Source organism: Rhinopithecus roxellana, chromosome 20 (assembly GCF_007565055.1).
Source record: "Rhinopithecus roxellana isolate Shanxi Qingling chromosome 20, ASM756505v1, whole genome shotgun sequence".
Taxonomy (NCBI): Eukaryota; Metazoa; Chordata; class Mammalia; order Primates; family Cercopithecidae; genus Rhinopithecus; species Rhinopithecus roxellana.
Genome location: NC_044568.1, coordinates 69,852,254 through 69,869,240, shown reverse-complemented (window position 1 = coordinate 69,869,240; position 16,987 = coordinate 69,852,254). Strand labels below are relative to the sequence as shown.

The window sequence follows — 16,987 nt, the reverse complement described above, 5'->3', positions numbered from 1 at the left end:
CAAGCTTTAAGTGGCGACCCGCGCCAAGCAGTAGCTGCTCCGTGAAGACGGAGGTCCTTGGCCCTGTACTTCCGTGTACAGCAAAGACGAAAGGAAATTGAGGTCTAGCGCTAGCTTCCCAGAATGACGCCAGAATTTTCTGCTGAGTTCCAGGGAGCAAGCGATTTTACTTCCCTTATTAAGCAGCACAAAGTCATTCACTTACTTTCTAAACCACAATCCTAACAGTCTTCAAAATTAACCTCATTGCCACCTAAAACCACTTAAGTATTTTTTTAAAAAAAGTTCACTTCATTGCCATCATCATAAAATATCATTTATTAGAAGCCAAATTGCACATTAGACGTAATCAATAACTTCAGAGCTTGCAAACTAGAGCGAAGACTGATGAGAATACGTCAAAAACAGTAAAACCAACACATTAAACAAACAGTATAAGTGTATACAATAAATATAATTCTGAGGTATCCAAAGGAACTGGGGATTACAGAACATTCTTATGTTTACACAGAAGAATATTTATATTGTATTCTCCCCTACAGACTTAATACAAAGAGGAATGTCAATTTTAAAAGACAAAACACCTGTACTACTTAGATAGGCCTTGGAAAGATGGGTAATGGTCATCTTTGAATCAGATCAATAGCTCTCCTAAATTACAAAACTAAACCACATGAATATATACACTTCTAATGTAATGAACATCATTTTGTTAAACAGATGCTTAAAGCAAAAACACTTTCCTACTAAAATCCCACAGGGATAACAAGTTTAATGAACATTCAAAATAGACTATTCATATAAACTATAACCTGCTATGTCTCCCTTTGTACACATAGGCAGTAAATTGCAGATTACTTTGATCAGACTCTGCAGTTTCAGATTGTATGACATCTTATGCTGCAGTCACTAGAACATTGCCACTTAATTATATGGAAACTCAGGAGGCAAAGACTCAAAATGGCATTTACTGTGAAATGTCATTTGAGTTTTAACTCCCTGAATTATTGGGTTAATCATTTTCTATGTCAAATGAGGAGGTGTCAATAGACTACCACCTGTAGCAACAAAGCTCTAAATAAAACTATTGTGAGTCCACCTCATTCAAGAACAACTACGTTCCACAATTTCTTAAATTACAAAATGTAAATGCTGACATCTGAATTCCATTGGAAAAATGCTGTTTCTATCAATGATGACTGTTTAACAGACTGTTTATTCCAGCAATCATGTTAAGGAACTGTTGGAAACACATTTTCATCACTGCATCAACAACAAAAACGAAAAAATTTGTCTGAGTCAATTTATTCAGCATAAAGTTTTCACTCTCGTAGTGTGTTGATTTCCATGCTGCAAAATGCAGTTAACCAATCATTCATAGCAATAAACTCTTGCATTTAGTTTTTCATTCCCATATTAACTTTTATCCAGTATTTGTGAATAGCACCTAACATGGTAGGCTAGTATCTCTGAGTTAATGACAATTTTATGGAATTTATCTCCATCAACTGACACTGTAAACAGAAGGGTGAAAAGCCATCATCATAAAAAACCTGAAGCTCACCAGCAGATATATCTTTTCCTTCAATTCCCTGGGGGCAAAGCAGCTTGAATTACATCCAGCAAATGTATTTAAGTACAAGTGCACAATAAGCAAACAACTGAAAATAGGCCTATTTCCCAGTAACTGACACTTAGGGGATTTTCATTTTTTTCTGCATACCAATCATTAACAGTATTATACCAAAAAGCCATTTTAGTTATACCCACATGTATGTTAATGTTTCTGAAAAGGGCTATTTTTTCTAATCTTTTAGGGAAGTTTGTGATAATCTTCCAAAATCTGGAGAATAAAACTGTAAAAATTAGAGGTTAATTGTGAAGGAAGACTCATGTGGAAAGGCAAACTTCCCCATTAAGGTGCAAAACAGGATGTATGGCACAAACTCTCACTTTCTGCTATGTTTTCTAGGAGCCAAAACAAAAATGACAGCATCCATCTTTTATATCACCCCCATTCTGTCCAAGTACCTTCTAAGATATTCCCCTCTACTTCTTTCTGCAGCAACTCTGCTAATCCAGACCTTTCCCAATTTCATCCCCCATCCTGTGACTCATTAGATCTTTGACTGAAATATTAGGGCCCCTGATAAGTGCTGAGGCACCTGCCAGTTTCTCCCACTGAGGGCAGAAGCAGGAGAGCAAGGAGGTGGTGTTCTTGTTGTTATTTAACAAAGATCATGATATCTCAGAGTTGGCTAATACGTAATCTAACTGGAGACCATCTTGCTACACATTTCAAAGCACCTCAGAGAAACCTGGAAGCTGGTGTCCTGTCTCCTAAGAGTGGAGACATCAGAAACAAAGAGCCAAGTCTGACCTTGACATACAGAGCAGCACACAGTCTCAACTGTGGATCTGCAAACCAGAAAGAAGACAAAAATGACAAACAGAGAGAAACTCTCTCTGGGTTAGGGATGTTTTTGTTAGTTTCAGTTTTCCTCTCACCTAAACAGTATCTTCCTGCCTCTACTCAGTAATAAGAGCTTAGCTGAGTAGCCAGCATCTTTTTCTATGTTCAGTCCTCAATCTGCTGTTCTGTAGGACCACCTCCTGCTACCTTCCATACAATTAGTCCTCAAGAGTCCTTTATCTTTTCTCATGATGATTCACAGCAACAATTCAATTTTAGCAAATATTATACTTTTATACTGTCTATTTAAGTAGAATGAGAGCATTCTTCCATCCTAATCAAAACCCATGTAAATACTGTTTTGCTGACAGGCATACAATCAACTTTAATGAGAAATTGTATATGAATCTATATTTACAACATTCTGTGGTTCTTAAACATTAATAACCATACTATTTAACAATATTTTGCTCCAATATTTATCTATAATAGCGGTAGGTAAAGATCTACATATTATTAAGTATTTTGGTTAAAATCTAACAATTTTCTATATGCATTTTCTTTGGAGATGGAGAGGAAATGTTAAGGGTGTTTTTTAAAAAACCAAAACCCAACTAAGACCTTCAGTACTGTCCTCTGCAAAGTATGAAATCTCTTATCTGATTAGAGAGACAAGAATTCAAACCTGAAGTCCTGGAGAGTCTTCTGCTGCTTTACAACTGTATATGTAAGTCAGGCTTTGGGTACAGCACAAAGGGAATGCAGGGGTTCGAGGATGCAAGCACAATGAATCGCCTCCATGATGACCATTCTCACCTACCTATCTCAGCTCCCCTTTCCCTGGCTGCTTGCAGTGTTACTACGTGGTGCAAATGCCAACGAATGCTGCAGTCTTGCAGACTGCATGGCCTTTGGAGTCACAGAGACCCAAGCTTAATGTCAGTTTCACCACAATGTGATTTGTGTGCTGGGCAAAGTACTGACTTTACCCTCTGAGGACTTCAGTTTCCTTGTTTATGAAACAAAGGTTTTTTTTTTTTTTCTCTGTCATAGATTTATTCTGAAGATTAAATTAGATAATATATCTAAAGTAGCTAGCATGCTCACTGAGAAACAATTACAATTACTCATAGTAAGACAGGTAATGTGCTTCAGTAGCGATTTGGAGGCAAATCTTAGAAAGGAGCAAGTACTTTTTCCCCTCCCCAAGTCAAGTCCAGCCTCCAGAAAAGGGCTGCAGTTAGACTTCCAAAATTCTTGCAAACAATTGGGTCCTAAATGCCAGTACCTGCCCCTGGCATCAGAACCATGACAGAGAACTCTGTGGATACTAATGGCCATCAAGATATAAACTAGTCCACCCGTTTGAGAACTTTTACAGGGCAGAAAAAAAACTTCTAAATGCCTATGGGAATGCACATGTAAAACAGCAATCTTATACAAATATTACATTCAAATAGTTATAGCAAAAAAAAGTATAAAACATATAAAAGCATTTACTTTCCTAGATATAGCTGCAGAACTGGCAAAATATAAATAAATTCTCCTCCTTCTAAAAGTTAGAAACTACGTAAACAAAATTAAAAGAACTCTAGCAAGAGCCTTCATTTTAATGAAAATTGAATTTAAACAAAAGTTTTGTATCTTTTCCTGGCTCACAGTTGAACAGTAACCGAGTTACTGGGTTCATTCACTAGCTTTGTGGCATGGATTTTGCGTCCCTAGTTATAAAATGGAAATGATACTGCCTAAATCAAGGTTGTGGTAAGAATTAAGTATTACATGGGAATGTGTGTAAAGTGCTTAGCACATTGCCTGGGACATATACAGTAACTGCTTCCCACCATACAGATACTGAAAAGCCCAATCACTGATAACAAGTTGTTATATTTATGTGGTGTTTTTTATGTGAGTTCGCTTATGAGTAACGAGATGCAAATTCGACCTGAAACTTTTCCCACACACAGTACATTTCAAAGTTTCCTCTACCATGTGGCTCTTCTGGTGGCATGCAAGTTCTGAGTCCAAAGCAAAACTTTTCTCGCATATTTTGCATGTATGGGGCCTTTCCTCTGTATGAATGTTCTGATGGGAAATAAGCTCAGAGAAACAAGGAAAGGTCATGTCACAGTCAGGACATTGTAAGGGCTTGAATTTTGAGAATGAGAAGAAATTGTCCCCATCATCGCTGCAGCGTTCAGAGTCCTCGTCGTGGCTCTTCTCAGAAAGGGCAGGATATGAGGACTGCCTGAAGCTCTTCATGCACTTAGTGTGCTGGTACTGGGGGCCTGATATGAATGTTTCCTCAGGCAAAGCAAGATTTGGTTTATCATTAAAATGTTTATCACGGTTAGTAGATTCGTAAGCTTTTTCAGCACTGTGGCTTTTCTGATGCTGTGCCAATCCTGGGAGCCACATAAAACCTCTACCACATATGCTACATGTATAGGGCTTCTCCTTTACATGGCTATTCATGTGTCGGGACAGATGCGAGTGCTGGCGAAAGCTGGCACTGCACTTGGCACACTTATAAGGTTTCTCACCAGTATGGATTCTCCTGTGTGTCCTCAGGTTGGCTCTATGATTGAAGATCTTCCCACAGTCACCACATTTATGTTTTTTCTCTCCTGAATGAACTTTCTGATGCAAAACCAGGTATGAATGATCGCTGAAGTTTTGGTCACACTCAGGACATTTATACACATTTCTGGCTCCTTCCCAGGAAGAATCAAGAATTTCAGAAAGTGTGTTGGTTCCTAAATATTCAGAGAGTTCTACTAACGGGGTGTGGTTTTCAATGGTAACTAAAAGGCTGATGACCCTTCTCTTGCAAGTGGGAGTTCCACTTAATATTTTCCCTTCAGGGTTTCCAACTCCATCCTCAGAGAATTTTTCTGGGTAAGGGACAAGGGGTGCAGCAATGGGGTACTTTTCTAGGGCAAGCTCGTCAAGTTCCATAGACTCTAGGCTTAACTGCTGATTAATCTCTGGCTTGCCTTCCTCTCCTGTTGATAAAACAAAAGAAAGCAAAACATAGACAATACCTTCAAGGGATACTGGGAAAAAAGTAAGCTAAAAGGTAGTTACAAAGAGGACCAGGAAAATTTAGAAGGGTTATCCTATAACCCAGACACGAAACACACAAAATTAGGACGAAGCAGACTCTCCTGGCCTCCCAGAAGATCCAGTTTTGGGTGAATATCCAAAGGTAAGGAGGAGAGAATAGCTATAACTAAGTCAGAGTCCAGTGGGATAGGTACTAAGGACAATCTCAGTAGTGGCTGTCTAGAGGTGAACTTTTCCAGCTTGTCTATTTAGAACTCAAGAGCCTTTCATTTTTGAAGCTATCTCAAGTGACAGCAGAACAATTAACAATTAGAAAAAAGATTAGGATTCATATTTATCAAGAAAGAGAGGGGTTGGGCAAGTGTCTCACGCCTGTAATCTCAGCACTTTGGGAAACTGAGGTGGAAGGATCACTTGAGGCTAGAAGTTTGAGACCAGTCTGGGCAACATAGTGAGACTCCATCTCTACAAAAAATAATTTTTAAAAATTAGCCAGGCTTGGTGGCACATGCCTGGAGTCCTAGATACTCAGGAGGCTGAGGAAGGAGGATCACTTGAGCTCAGGAGTTTTGAGTTGTGCCATTGCACTCCAGCCTAGGTGACAGAGCCAGAACTTGTTTCTTAAAAAAAAAAAAAAAAAAAAGAGGCCGGGCGCGATGGCTCAAGCCTGTAATCCCAGCACTTTGGGAGGCCGAGACGGGCGGATCACGAGGTCAGGAGATCGAGACCATCCTGGCTAACACGGTGAAACCCCGTCTCTACTAAAAAATACCAAAAACTAGCCGGGTGAGGTGGCGGGCACTTGTAGTCCCAGCTACTCGGGAGGCTGAGGCAGGAGAATGGCATGAACCTGGGAGGTGGAGCTTGTAGTAAGCTGAGATCCGGCCACTGCACTCCAGCCTGGGCGACAGAGCGAGACTCCGTCTCCAAAAAAAAAAAAAAAAAAAAAAAAAAAGCAAGCAAGAAAGAAAAAAAAGATAAGATGACAGCAAGAATGAGGGAGAAAGAAAATAATTTTTAAAAAGAAAAGAAAGCAATGAAGTGAGCATTTTTCTCCTATAACAGAGAAGCACACAGGTTATCAGAAACAGTTTTATTATCACCAGGAGAACTCTCCAAAATCTCTTTATCCCTCACTAAGGAAAGATCAAGGTAGAAGGCTGTGCGTACTGCATGATAATAACAGCCAATCTACTTACAAGGATGGCTGACAAAACTAACATTCCTTTGTAATATCTTCCAAGAATTCTTCGGTTATAATGCAAATATATCAATACAAAAGGAACCTTTCTTTCCAGAGAAACAAAGTTCTATGATTTTCCCAACTCACTGACTAGAAAGGGCTGCAGTATAGTGCATGGGAATCCAAACAGTACCAAGTGCTTTTGCTGATTTGAGGAGACTGAGTTCAGAGATCAGGGATGCCAAGGCAGCTAGAATTTGAAAGCAAAGAGGCAGCTGCTCAGAAAGAGAGCTCAGGTCATCTACATGGGGTCCTCTTAAGACCTTCCTGAGGCTAGGTACAGTGACTCACACCTGTAATCCCAGCACACTGGGAGGCTGAGGTGGGAGGATCACTTGAGCCGTGGAGTTCGAGACCAGCCTGGGCAATATGGCAAAGCCCTGTCTCTCCAAAAAAAAAAAAAAAAAAAAAAAAAAAAAAAAAAAAAAAAAAAATTAGCTAGGCATGGTAGTGCATGCCTGTAGTCCCAGCTACTTGGGAGGCTGAGGTGGGAGGACTGCTTGAGCCTGGGAGGTCAGCGCTGCAGTGAGCCGTGATTGTGCCACTGCACTCCAGCCTGAGTGTCAGATCAAGATACTGTATCAAAAAACAAGAACAAATACAAAAAAAACCACAACCTTGGCTGAGTAATCTACAAGTGCATGAAGAAACTACCCAATGCCGTGGAAAGAACCGCCTAGAAGGAATAACAGAGCAATAACCAGTCCATGTTGCCTCCAGCCAAAGTGGAAAGACGTAAGACATTGAGCAGCAATGTCCACGGAAAAATACTGCCTTAGCAGTAACTCAAATAAGCCCTAGCAGAAAGGTTGATCTGAACCCATCCTAACAAAGCAAAAAAAAAAAAAAGCACACCTCGAAACAAGCAAACTGACCCCAAGTAACTTAACCGCCTCCTACAACAAAACCCAAAATATTTTTAAAAATGCAACAAAATCCTGGCTCCAAAAACATAAAATTCTTAATCCAACATCCAACCAAAATTTACCAAGCAAGTAAAGAAAATATAGAAAATATAACCCATAACTAGAAGACAAATCAATCAATAGAAACAGACCCAGAAACCACATTAATGATAAAACTAGCAGGAAAAAAAAGTTTAAATAACCATTATAAATATACTCCATAAGTTTAAGCAGATAGAAGACAACATGAACATGATGAAGAGAAACGTGGAAGATAGAAAATATGAGTTATTTAGAATAACTAGTTATTCTAGTTCTTTTCTGACTAGGATTGAGTATCTAAACTATTCCAAACTATTTAGAATAATTACTTAGAACAAATAAATAGAATAGTTTAGATACTCAATCCTAGTAAGAAATAAAATCTACTGAGGCACAAGAGTCCATCTGTGTATGGTTCCCCATAGGTGAGAAAGGCATAGCACCACTTAAGAGTAAATCAATTTCCAGTCTTTAGCAAATGATAGTCATCGATACTAACAGGATTTCCCAAGTAAAATTGTAAACTAACTGCAATAAATGTTTGTGAAAGTACCAAATACTGCCATCTCTTGTACTAAACCACAGGCACTGTACTAGACTGAAGTTTTGTCTTTAAGAAATCATCTTGGCCGGGCGCGGTGGCTTATGCCTGTAATCCCAGCACTTTGGGAGGCCGAGGCAGGCAGTTCATGAGGTCAGGAGACTGAGACCATCCTGGCTAACACAGTGAAACCCCGTCACTACTAAAAATACAAAAAATTAGCCAGGATGGTGTTGGGCACCTGTAGTCCCAGCTACTCGGGAGGCTGAGGCAGGAGAATGGCGTGAACCTAGGAGGTGGAGCTTGCAGTGAGCAGAGATCGCGCCACTGCACTCCAGTCCGGGAGACAGAGCCAGACTCCGTCCCCCCCCCCAAAAAAAAAAAGAAATAAATCATCTCATATTTTAAAACTTTTTCTCTCATACAATTATCATCTCCACATAAATTACTCAAGGACAGGTCCCACTCCACCATACCAACATGTGGAAAAAGCATTAAGTTCTCATCCTAAAACTGACAAAAGTTCCAGATGCAAGAAAAACAAATGCCTTACCCATCAAGGCTGCATCCTCCAAACACTCCTTTGTAGCATCTCTGCTGAGGGACATCTGGGCAGGGTGCAGAGTCACACACTCCTCTTGGGAAAAATACACAGCCAGATCCTCAAAGAGTATTGGTCCCTGAAACAAAAGAGCCTGTGTCAGTACAAAAGGGTGGAGGGTCAGTCCCTTACTTAACCTAGGAAGGATGAGAAGAGCTAGAAACATCAGATGCACGGGTAAAAGGGCTTGGTGTAAAAGGTTCTTGAGTGCAGGAGTGGGGTAAATGGGTTCTAAGGGGTGGGGTGAGGAATGGAAAGAAGAGAGTAAACATGGATATTTTTAGGCAGTGGTATAAGGATGGTGGACTGTGACAATTACAGTCTATCTTGGAAGAGAAAAGATGAGAGAACAGCTCTTCGGGGAAAAACCATTAAGTAAGGATCCTCTAAGAAAAGGAGAAGGTTGGGGCTGGGTGCGGTGGCTCATCCCTGTAATCCCAACACTTTGGGAGTCTGAGGGGGGGGCAGATGACTTGAGGTCAGGAGTTCGAGGCCAATATGATGAAACCCTGTCTCTAGTAAAATTACAAAAATTAAGGCCGGGCACAGTGGTTCATGCCTGTAACCCCAGCACTTTGGGAGGTGGAGGCGAGTGGATCACGTGAGGTCAGGAGTTCAAGACCAGCCTGACCAACATGGTGAAACTCTGTCTCCACTAAATACAAAAAATTAGCCAGATGTGGTGGCGCATGCCTGTAATCCCAGCTACTTGGGAGGCTGAGGCAGGAGAATTATTTGAACCCAGGAGGAAGAGGTTGCAGTTAGCTGAGATTGTGCCACTGCACTCCAGCCTGGGCAAAAGAGCAAAATTTCATCTCAAAATAAAATAAAAACAAATTAAAATGAAAATAGCTTGGTGTGGTGGCATGTGCCTGTAGTCCCAGCTACTTGGGAGGCTGGGACAAGAGAATCGCTTGAATCCAGGAAGCAGAGATTACGGGGAGCTGAGATCGCACCATTGCACTCCAGCCTAGGCATCACAGCAAGACTCCATCTCAAAAACTAAAAAAAAGAAAAAAGAAAAGAAAAGAAGGTTGGGCAGCCCAGGAAGAATCATAAAGAGATAAAGGTTACAGGATTCTCCCAACATCCTTCCCTTTGCTGTTTCCTCTCTCTAGTCCCTATGACACTCATTGCTAAGCTCACTCCAGCGCTTCATCCAGGCCTACCCCACCTTCCCTAATGGTGTGAATGAATCACCTGGGATTTATTATTACTCTACAAGTGCGGAGTCTAGAAATGTGCTTAATTTAAAAATTCATTCAAATTGGGTAAGTACCAAATCTGTACTTTTGGGAACCAGAAAGTCACTTTTGATCCTAGCACTTTGGGAGGTCGAGGTGGGAGGACAGCTGCAGGCCAGGAGTTCCTGGGCAAAGCCGCAAGACTCCATCCCCATAAAGAATTTTTAAAAGTGGCCAGACACTGTGGTATGCGCGCCTCTCAGCTACTGGAGAAGCTGAGGCGCGAGGATTCCCTGAGTTCCAGATGGAGCTATGATCTCAGCACTGCACTCCAGCCAGGCAAGCAACACTCCAGCGAGAAGGCCAGACCTTATCTCCAAACAAAACAGATAAGACACTGAGAAACTCTCTCAGAGATTCCTCCAAGGACCCTGCTCCCAGTTGGTAGTTCTGAAAGAAAGAAGTTAGTAAACCACTTCTATATGCCTGGTCTTGGAACGAAGAACGCTTGGTCAAAGGGCTATTTGGGGCTCAGGCGCACTCCTACCACAACATGAATGCCCAACCCTCCTCCAAAGGAGGGGATCAGGAAGAGACCGAAAGCAGCAACAAACTTGGACGAAAAATGTACCTCCACTCACCTGGGCCTCGGGAGTCGGGGGCATGGACGCCATTTGGCGGGTGGGGAATGCCTTCTTCCAGACGCCACAGGGACTTCGAGACGAAGCTGCGCGGGGAGAGAACAGTCTTTAAACGGACCTATTCTGCGGCCAAGCTCCTCCAGTACCCTAGCCTCCCTCGATTCCCTCCGAACCCCCCTTAAAAACCTACGCTGACTGCTCCTCCTCCTGGCCCGACCTCGAAAGGGGCCCACTTACCGCTCGGCGGCTAATGACAGGCCTCGCGCTCCCGGACAGAAGCTGCAGAAAGCGACGCCCGACCGGGACGCGACGAAAAACGCCACGGCCGCTGCAAAACTCCCACGCTCTCATGCTCCTCTACGCAGGAGCTGCGGGAAAAGCCGCCGGAAGCGACCCGCCCCCAGCCCTATCCGCCATCCTGCCCTTTGATTGGCCGGAGTTCTCCCGAAGGGGAAGTCCTCCTTTTGTGTTGACCAATCGAACACCTTAACCGAGGACCTGTAGCTACTGGGCAGCTGCGAGAGGTAGTTTTCCTCCTTTTCTCTAAGCAAGCATTTCCGCTTCCGCTAGCAGGGTCTCCCCTGTGAGCTCCGGGCCTGTTTACCCGCTAAAGTAGAGTCTTAGGGTGACCCCAGAGGGACGTAATGTTTCCGAGAAGAAGGGCAGAAAGAAGACTGGGAGACACCGGAACTCGAAAGAAAATCGGTAACAAAATGTGGGTTTGGCCAACAGTGCCCTGTAGGGCTGAAATTTCGTTCTGGCCAGAGCGGGGTGATTGAGAGGCCGGGGGTTCGGGCCTAACCTGGGCTTGAGCTGTCCTTTGTGTCTTGGGCGGATGGTGGGGCCGTAGAACATGAAGGAATGTCTTTTTGTACGTTCACAACGTTGACATCGGTGTAGGCCAGGTTGCTAGGCTCCTACTCAAATTGTTCTAGAGGCATTATGTATTGTACCCGTAGCTGCAGCCTAACCGAGCCACGTCAGCTCCATAGTCACAGAGGACCCCACGCGGGTATAGAGCCCTAGGTTTGCGTCGCGGGACATTGTTCGCCCCCAGATACCTCACATTCAGCCTACCCTAGATCCAGTCATTTCCTATTGTGTGTTGGCGGAAGAGGGAGTGCCCTAGTGTAGAGATTTGGAATTGGAAAATTGAACTCCGTCCCAAGCTCTGACACTGATTGGTTGGTAATCTTGGCCAGTTTACAACTTTGCTTTCCTCAGCAGCAAACAGCTCAGGATGCCTCTCTGGGCTAACTCAGAGGGTAGTTTCAGATTATAAGATAATGTAAGTGAAAGAAATTGTCCATTTATAAAGGTGTTTGGGGAAAAAAAAGACGAAAATGATGGGTACGTTGATAAAAAAGCCTGAAAAGTCTCAACATATTTCCTTATTCTAGTGCCAGGCACATCCCTGTATCTAAAAGCTTAATGAATGGCTGCATGGTTATTAAAACAATATTAGGAGATTTGACAACTTAGGTATGTGATTTTGTGGAATATCTAATAGGATAGTTTCAGCTACAAGTAACAGCAAACCCACTGAAATGATGTTCAAAGAGCAGTTGCAGGTTGGTTAATTTGGTGGCCCAGTGACAACATCAAAGTCCCAGTGCTTCTCCTCTGCCACCCTTAGCATGTTGGTAAAGTTGACAGTAGAATCTAGGTAAAATATGCAGACATGTATTGTGTCATGTACCCATCCTAAACTAGTTATTACCAAGAATAAATATAATTATTTGGGGCCCATCATGCTTCAGCCCTTGTCACTAGGGGAAGGACCCAGCCTCCCATGATAATCTACCTGCACAAAATCAGGGCTTTGTTATCAATGAAAAGAGATGTGGAAAGTAAGTTAGATAAGAAACAGCAGAATCTGCCACAAATGACATCTCTTGACAGCTAAGAGCTAGACCTTGTGGGGATGGATCACAAAAGAGGTACCTGGGGAGTCCCAGTAAAGGTGCTTCCAGGACAGGTGGAAGAATGGTAGGAACAAACTTCCCTACAGACTAGACTAGTTCAAAGCATACACGTTGAAGAAGAACTAATAGCCTGTATATGAAGGTGTAAGCCAAATAAATGTTCATTATTGAGTCACTGTGGTGTTCACATAGTCATCTTTCCCTTCTCGGTTTGTGCTTATCTTTTTTTTTTTTTTTTTTTTTTTGAGACATAGTCTCACTCTGTAGCCAGGCTGGAGTGTAGTGGCACAATGTCAGTTCACTGCAACCTCTGCCTCCTGGGTTCAAGTGATTCTCCTGCCTTAGCCTCCCGAGTAGCTGGCACAGGCACCTGCCACCACGCCTGGCCAATTTTTTTTTTTTTTTGTATTTTTAGTAGAGATGGGGCTGCATCATATTGGCCAAGATGGCCTCGATCTCATGACCTTGTGATCCACCCGCATTGGCCCCCCAAAGTGCTGAGATTACAAGCATGAGCCACCGCACCCGGCCTATTTAATACTATTTTTTTTTTTTGAGACGGAGTCTCGCTCTGTCGCCCAGGCCAGAGTGCGGTGGCCGGATCGCAGCTCACTGCAAGCTCCGCCTCCCAGGTTTATGCCATTCTTCTGCCTCAGCCTCCTGAGTAGCTGGGACTACAGGCGCCCGCCACCTTGCCCGGCAATTTTATTTTTTATTTTTTTAGTAGAGATGAAGTTTCACCGTGTTAGCCAGGATGGTCTCGATCTCCTGACCTCGTGATCCGCCTGTCTTGGCCTCCCAAAGTGCTGGGATTACAGGCTTGAGCTACCACGCCCGGCCTTTAATGCTATTCTTACATCAGCGATGTCTCATTGTAGTCTGAGATTCTCCTGACCTGGATTTGTGGCTCTTTCACCAAGAACAGGAGACTCCCATGGCTCTCTTCTTTAAATCCTGTTGCCATAATTACAAAGAAATAAACACAGTTTCCAAGGCTTTGAAATGAAGCATGTGATGTTAACTCAGTGGATTACCAGAGAGAGGGATATACCTGAAATGGGAGAGGAAACAATCTTCCCTAGACTATCTTTCCTAACAGCTATCAAAACTATAAACAAGTAGACCAAGGAGGAGGAAGCTTGAAAGCTTTATCTTCCTGAAAATAAAGAGATGACATACAAAGTCCAAGATAGACCAAGATTGAAAAATTAGACCGCATTATACCCCTAACTCAGTTTTGTAAAAAATCACAAATGCTTGACTGTATGTCTTTTTTTTATTTATTTATTTTTATTTTTATTTTTTTTTGAGGCGGAGTCTCGCTCTGTCGCCCAGGCTGGAGTGCAGTGGCCGGATCTCAGCTCACTGCAAGCTCCGCCTCCCGGGTTCACGCCATTCTCCTGCCTCAGCCTCCGGAGTAGCTGGGACTACAGGTGCCCGCCACCTCGCCCGGCTAGTTTTTTGTATTTCTTAGTAGAGACGGGGTTTCACCGTGTTAGCCAGGATGGTCTCGATCTCCTGACCTCGTGATCCACCCGCCTCGGCCTCCCAAAGTGCTAGGATTACAGGCTTGAGCCACCGCGCCCGGCCGACTGTATATCTACTATATGTTCAAGTAACATATTTTAATCATCAAAATTTAAAAATCCTTTCACCACAATCTTTTGCAAGTTTTTCCATTTCTGTCTCTAACATGGAACCAGTAATAACAACTACAACCTGTTTGTATTGAAATTCTTTCTATAGCCCAGCATCTGCTTTCTCTGAAAATTATCTTTTTAAAAATATTAAAAATAACATAATTACAAAAGCAGTATATGTGTATTTTAGAAAGTTAAAAAATACAGGGGAAAAAATGGCACCACATTCCTGTCACCCAGAGATCACCACTATTTACTATTTATTTGTCTATTTATTTATTTATTTGTTGAGACGGAGTCTCACTGTTGCCCAGACTGGAGTGCAGTGGTGCAATCTCTGCTCACTGCAACTTGTGCCTCCCGGGTTCAAGTGATTCTCATGCCTCATCTACCAGAGTAGCTGGGATGACGGGCGCATGCCACCACACCCATTTAATTTTTGTATTTTTAGTAGAGATGTGGTTTTGCCATGTTGGCCAGGCTGGTCTGAAACTCCTGGCCTCAAGTGATCTGCCCACATCAGCCTCCCACAGTGCTCGGATTATAGGTTTGAGCCACCACACCTGGTCTACTCACTGCAACCTCCATCTCCCAAGTTCAAGCAATTCTTCTGGCTCAGCCTCCCGAGTAGCTGGGACTACAGGTGTGTGCCACCATGCCCGGCTAATTTTTGTATTTTTAGTAGAGGACAGCGTTTCCCCATATTGGCCAGGCTGGTCTCGAACTCCTGACCTCGTGATCTGCCCACCTTGGCCTCCAAAAGTGCTGGGATCACAGGCGTGAGCCCCTGCCCGTGGTTACTTTTTCCCTAGTGATTTTTTTTATGATGATGCAGCTATATGTTGAAATGGAAAGATACTCGTTTTGGGGAGTAAAATTGGTTATGAAACAAAAATAATAACAAAGTTGCTTTTGAAGACTATGTATTAAAATGTTAGTGGCAGTTATATTTTTAATTTTTATGGGTACATGGTAGGTGTATATATTTATGTGGTACATGAAATGTTTTGATGCAGGCATGCAATGTGTAATCACTTCAAGGTAAATGGGGTATCTTCCCTGGCGATGTTTAACATGATTTCCAAAATGAATTGCTCGCTATGTTTGGTGTGTTTTCCATTCCCAGATGGTACTGCCTTTTAAGGTCTATTACTTAAAGGTAAGTATGGCTCTGGTTCTTATGGCCTTTACTGTATCTATCCTTCATGAGAAGTTGATACTGATCGGAAATTGACACAGAGCCTTCTCACCTACACCCAGGGAGTCTAGGTAAGTAAGATTATCTTTATCCCAAATTCAGCAAGAGGTTTTCTTATTAGTGTTCAGAATGCTTGATTGAGCAGTTAGAAAACTGTTGCTACGTAGTCTCCAGTCTTATCAAGGAAACAATGGCTGCAACTCATGCCTGCAAGAACAAGAGGCTCACACAGTTTTGAAATTAGTGCAACTTCTAGCTGGATAGGAGTCTTTTTAGTTTCATTTAGCCTTGACTTGAAACTAACAGGAGTCTTAAAATGAGAAAAAGGCTCAGGGCTCTAAATGTACCTTTGACATGTTAATTCTGTTGCCAAAAACTGGCTTTGCTCTGTATTAACTCCAGCAGAATTCTTTTTCAGTCACTGAGGCCAGAGGTGCTTCCAGAGAAATGTTCCTGACCTACTGATACTGAATAATTATTGTTACTAGAAGCTGCAACTAAAGACTCCTGGAGGGTAGTAAGAGGTACAGAGAATGCAGGTTAGATACAGTGAGGACAGAGAAGAAATGATGGGTTGGAGGCTGGGTGTGGTCACTCACACCTATAATTCCAGCTACTCTAGAGGCTGAAGCAAGAGAATCACTTGAGTCCAGGAGTTCAAGGCTGCAGTGAGCTAGCATTGCGCCACTGCACTCCCCCTTGGATGACAGAGCAAGACTTTGTTTCTTTTTTTTTAAAAAAAAAAAAAGATGGGTTGCTTTGTAGTTTAGAGAACTACATGTTTAGATAGTTATTATTTCCCCAAAAGGGCCCATGAGATTGAAATTCTGAGATCCAGGGTTTGTCTGACACTAGCCTATGAGTTGTAGAGATGGGATGGCCAGGAGTGAAGTGATGGCCTTGTGTCTTTCTCCCCTGCAGCATACAGAACGGCTGTACCTGGAAGAAGGAAGTGCGGAGCCAGCCTGAGTTAGGAGTAGAGCTCCAGAGAGTGAGTCAAAGCCCTCTGTGTCCTGCTATGAATGATGCCCTCATAGTCAGAGGAAGCCTACTTAAGTGAAATCCATTTTTGACTTGTCAAGTATTAAATATTTTCTTAATTTTTAGTACTGAACAATAGAAGGCATCTAGTGAAACAAATGCTTTCACTTTCTTGCTAGGAGGGTAAATGAGTATATTCTTACATTAGGTACACAGGGATACAGTACAAGTATACCAGCCTCTCTGAACTATAAACAAGTACACAAGATTTGGTTTAAACATCAGTCTCTAGTGAGTCTGATTGATAAGCCCAGTCTCAGGGCACACTGACAATGTTAGTGGAGAACGAGACTCTCCCAGTGTGCTGCCCTGACCCCCCCGAGATTGGTCTGTGTAGCCATGTGGTGGTCATCCTGTACCACTTCTGGTTTGGTTCTAATCAAAGGAAGCAGTATCATCTTTGGTGATCCGTCTTACACACTTGCATCATTTTATACCAAAGGAGAATTTCTTTTGTTAAAAATTTATTTTTCATTATCTACTCATAAAGAAGGAACCAAAGGTCTGGGTGCAGTGGCTCAGGCCTGTAATCCCAGCACTTTTAGGA

General features: G+C 42.6%; 2 protein-coding genes across 7 annotated transcripts in view; one reads left to right on the top strand and one right to left on the bottom strand.

The window, feature by feature from the left end:
• Window positions 1–302: 302 nt before the first annotated feature.
• Window positions 303–11,051, bottom strand: ZNF597 (zinc finger protein 597). Of its 2 annotated transcripts, none has more exons than XM_010376050.2 (4): window positions 10,874–11,051; window positions 10,637–10,722; window positions 8,764–8,890; window positions 303–5,418 (listed from the first exon to the last, which is right to left on the bottom strand). In XM_010376050.2, the coding sequence occupies exons 2-4, from the start codon at window positions 10,667–10,669 to the stop codon at window positions 4,304–4,306; spliced, it is 1,275 nt and encodes a 424-aa protein (XP_010374352.1). In that variant the 5' UTR covers window positions 10,670–10,722; window positions 10,874–11,051; the 3' UTR covers window positions 303–4,303. The 2 variants fall into 2 exon arrangements, with proteins under 2 accessions (XP_010374352.1, XP_030780583.1); XM_030924723.1 differs by having other exon boundaries at window positions 10,627–10,722; window positions 10,874–11,002.
• Window positions 11,052–11,124: 73 nt separating this feature from the next.
• NAA60 (N(alpha)-acetyltransferase 60, NatF catalytic subunit) overlaps window positions 11,125–16,987 on the top strand; it is a 42,859-nt gene continuing 36,996 nt past the window's right edge. The window contains exons 1-3 of one of the 5 annotated variants that reach the window (XM_010376047.2): window positions 11,168–11,341; window positions 15,328–15,470; window positions 16,321–16,390. The gene's annotated coding sequence lies outside the window, so the exon portion shown is untranslated. Of the gene's footprint in view, window positions 11,352–14,893; window positions 15,939–16,320; window positions 16,391–16,987 lie in introns of those variants that run through there. The other 4 variants (XM_030924721.1, XM_030924720.1, XM_030924719.1 and 1 more) reach the window with 4 other exon arrangements.

Bases quoted from the DNA above. Each gene is read 5' to 3' on its own strand.
- ZNF597 (XM_010376050.2), bottom strand. From the start codon at position 10,669: ATGGCGTCCATGCCCCCGACTCCCGAGGCCCAG. The intron at 8,891-10,636 runs GTGAGTGGAGGT...CTTTTGTTTCAG, and splicing joins CCCCGACTCCCGAGGCCCAG to GGACCAATACTCTTTGAGGA. The intron at 5,419-8,763 runs GTAAGGCATTTG...TTTTATCAACAG, and splicing joins GGAGGATGCAGCCTTGATGG to GAGAGGAAGGCAAGCCAGAG.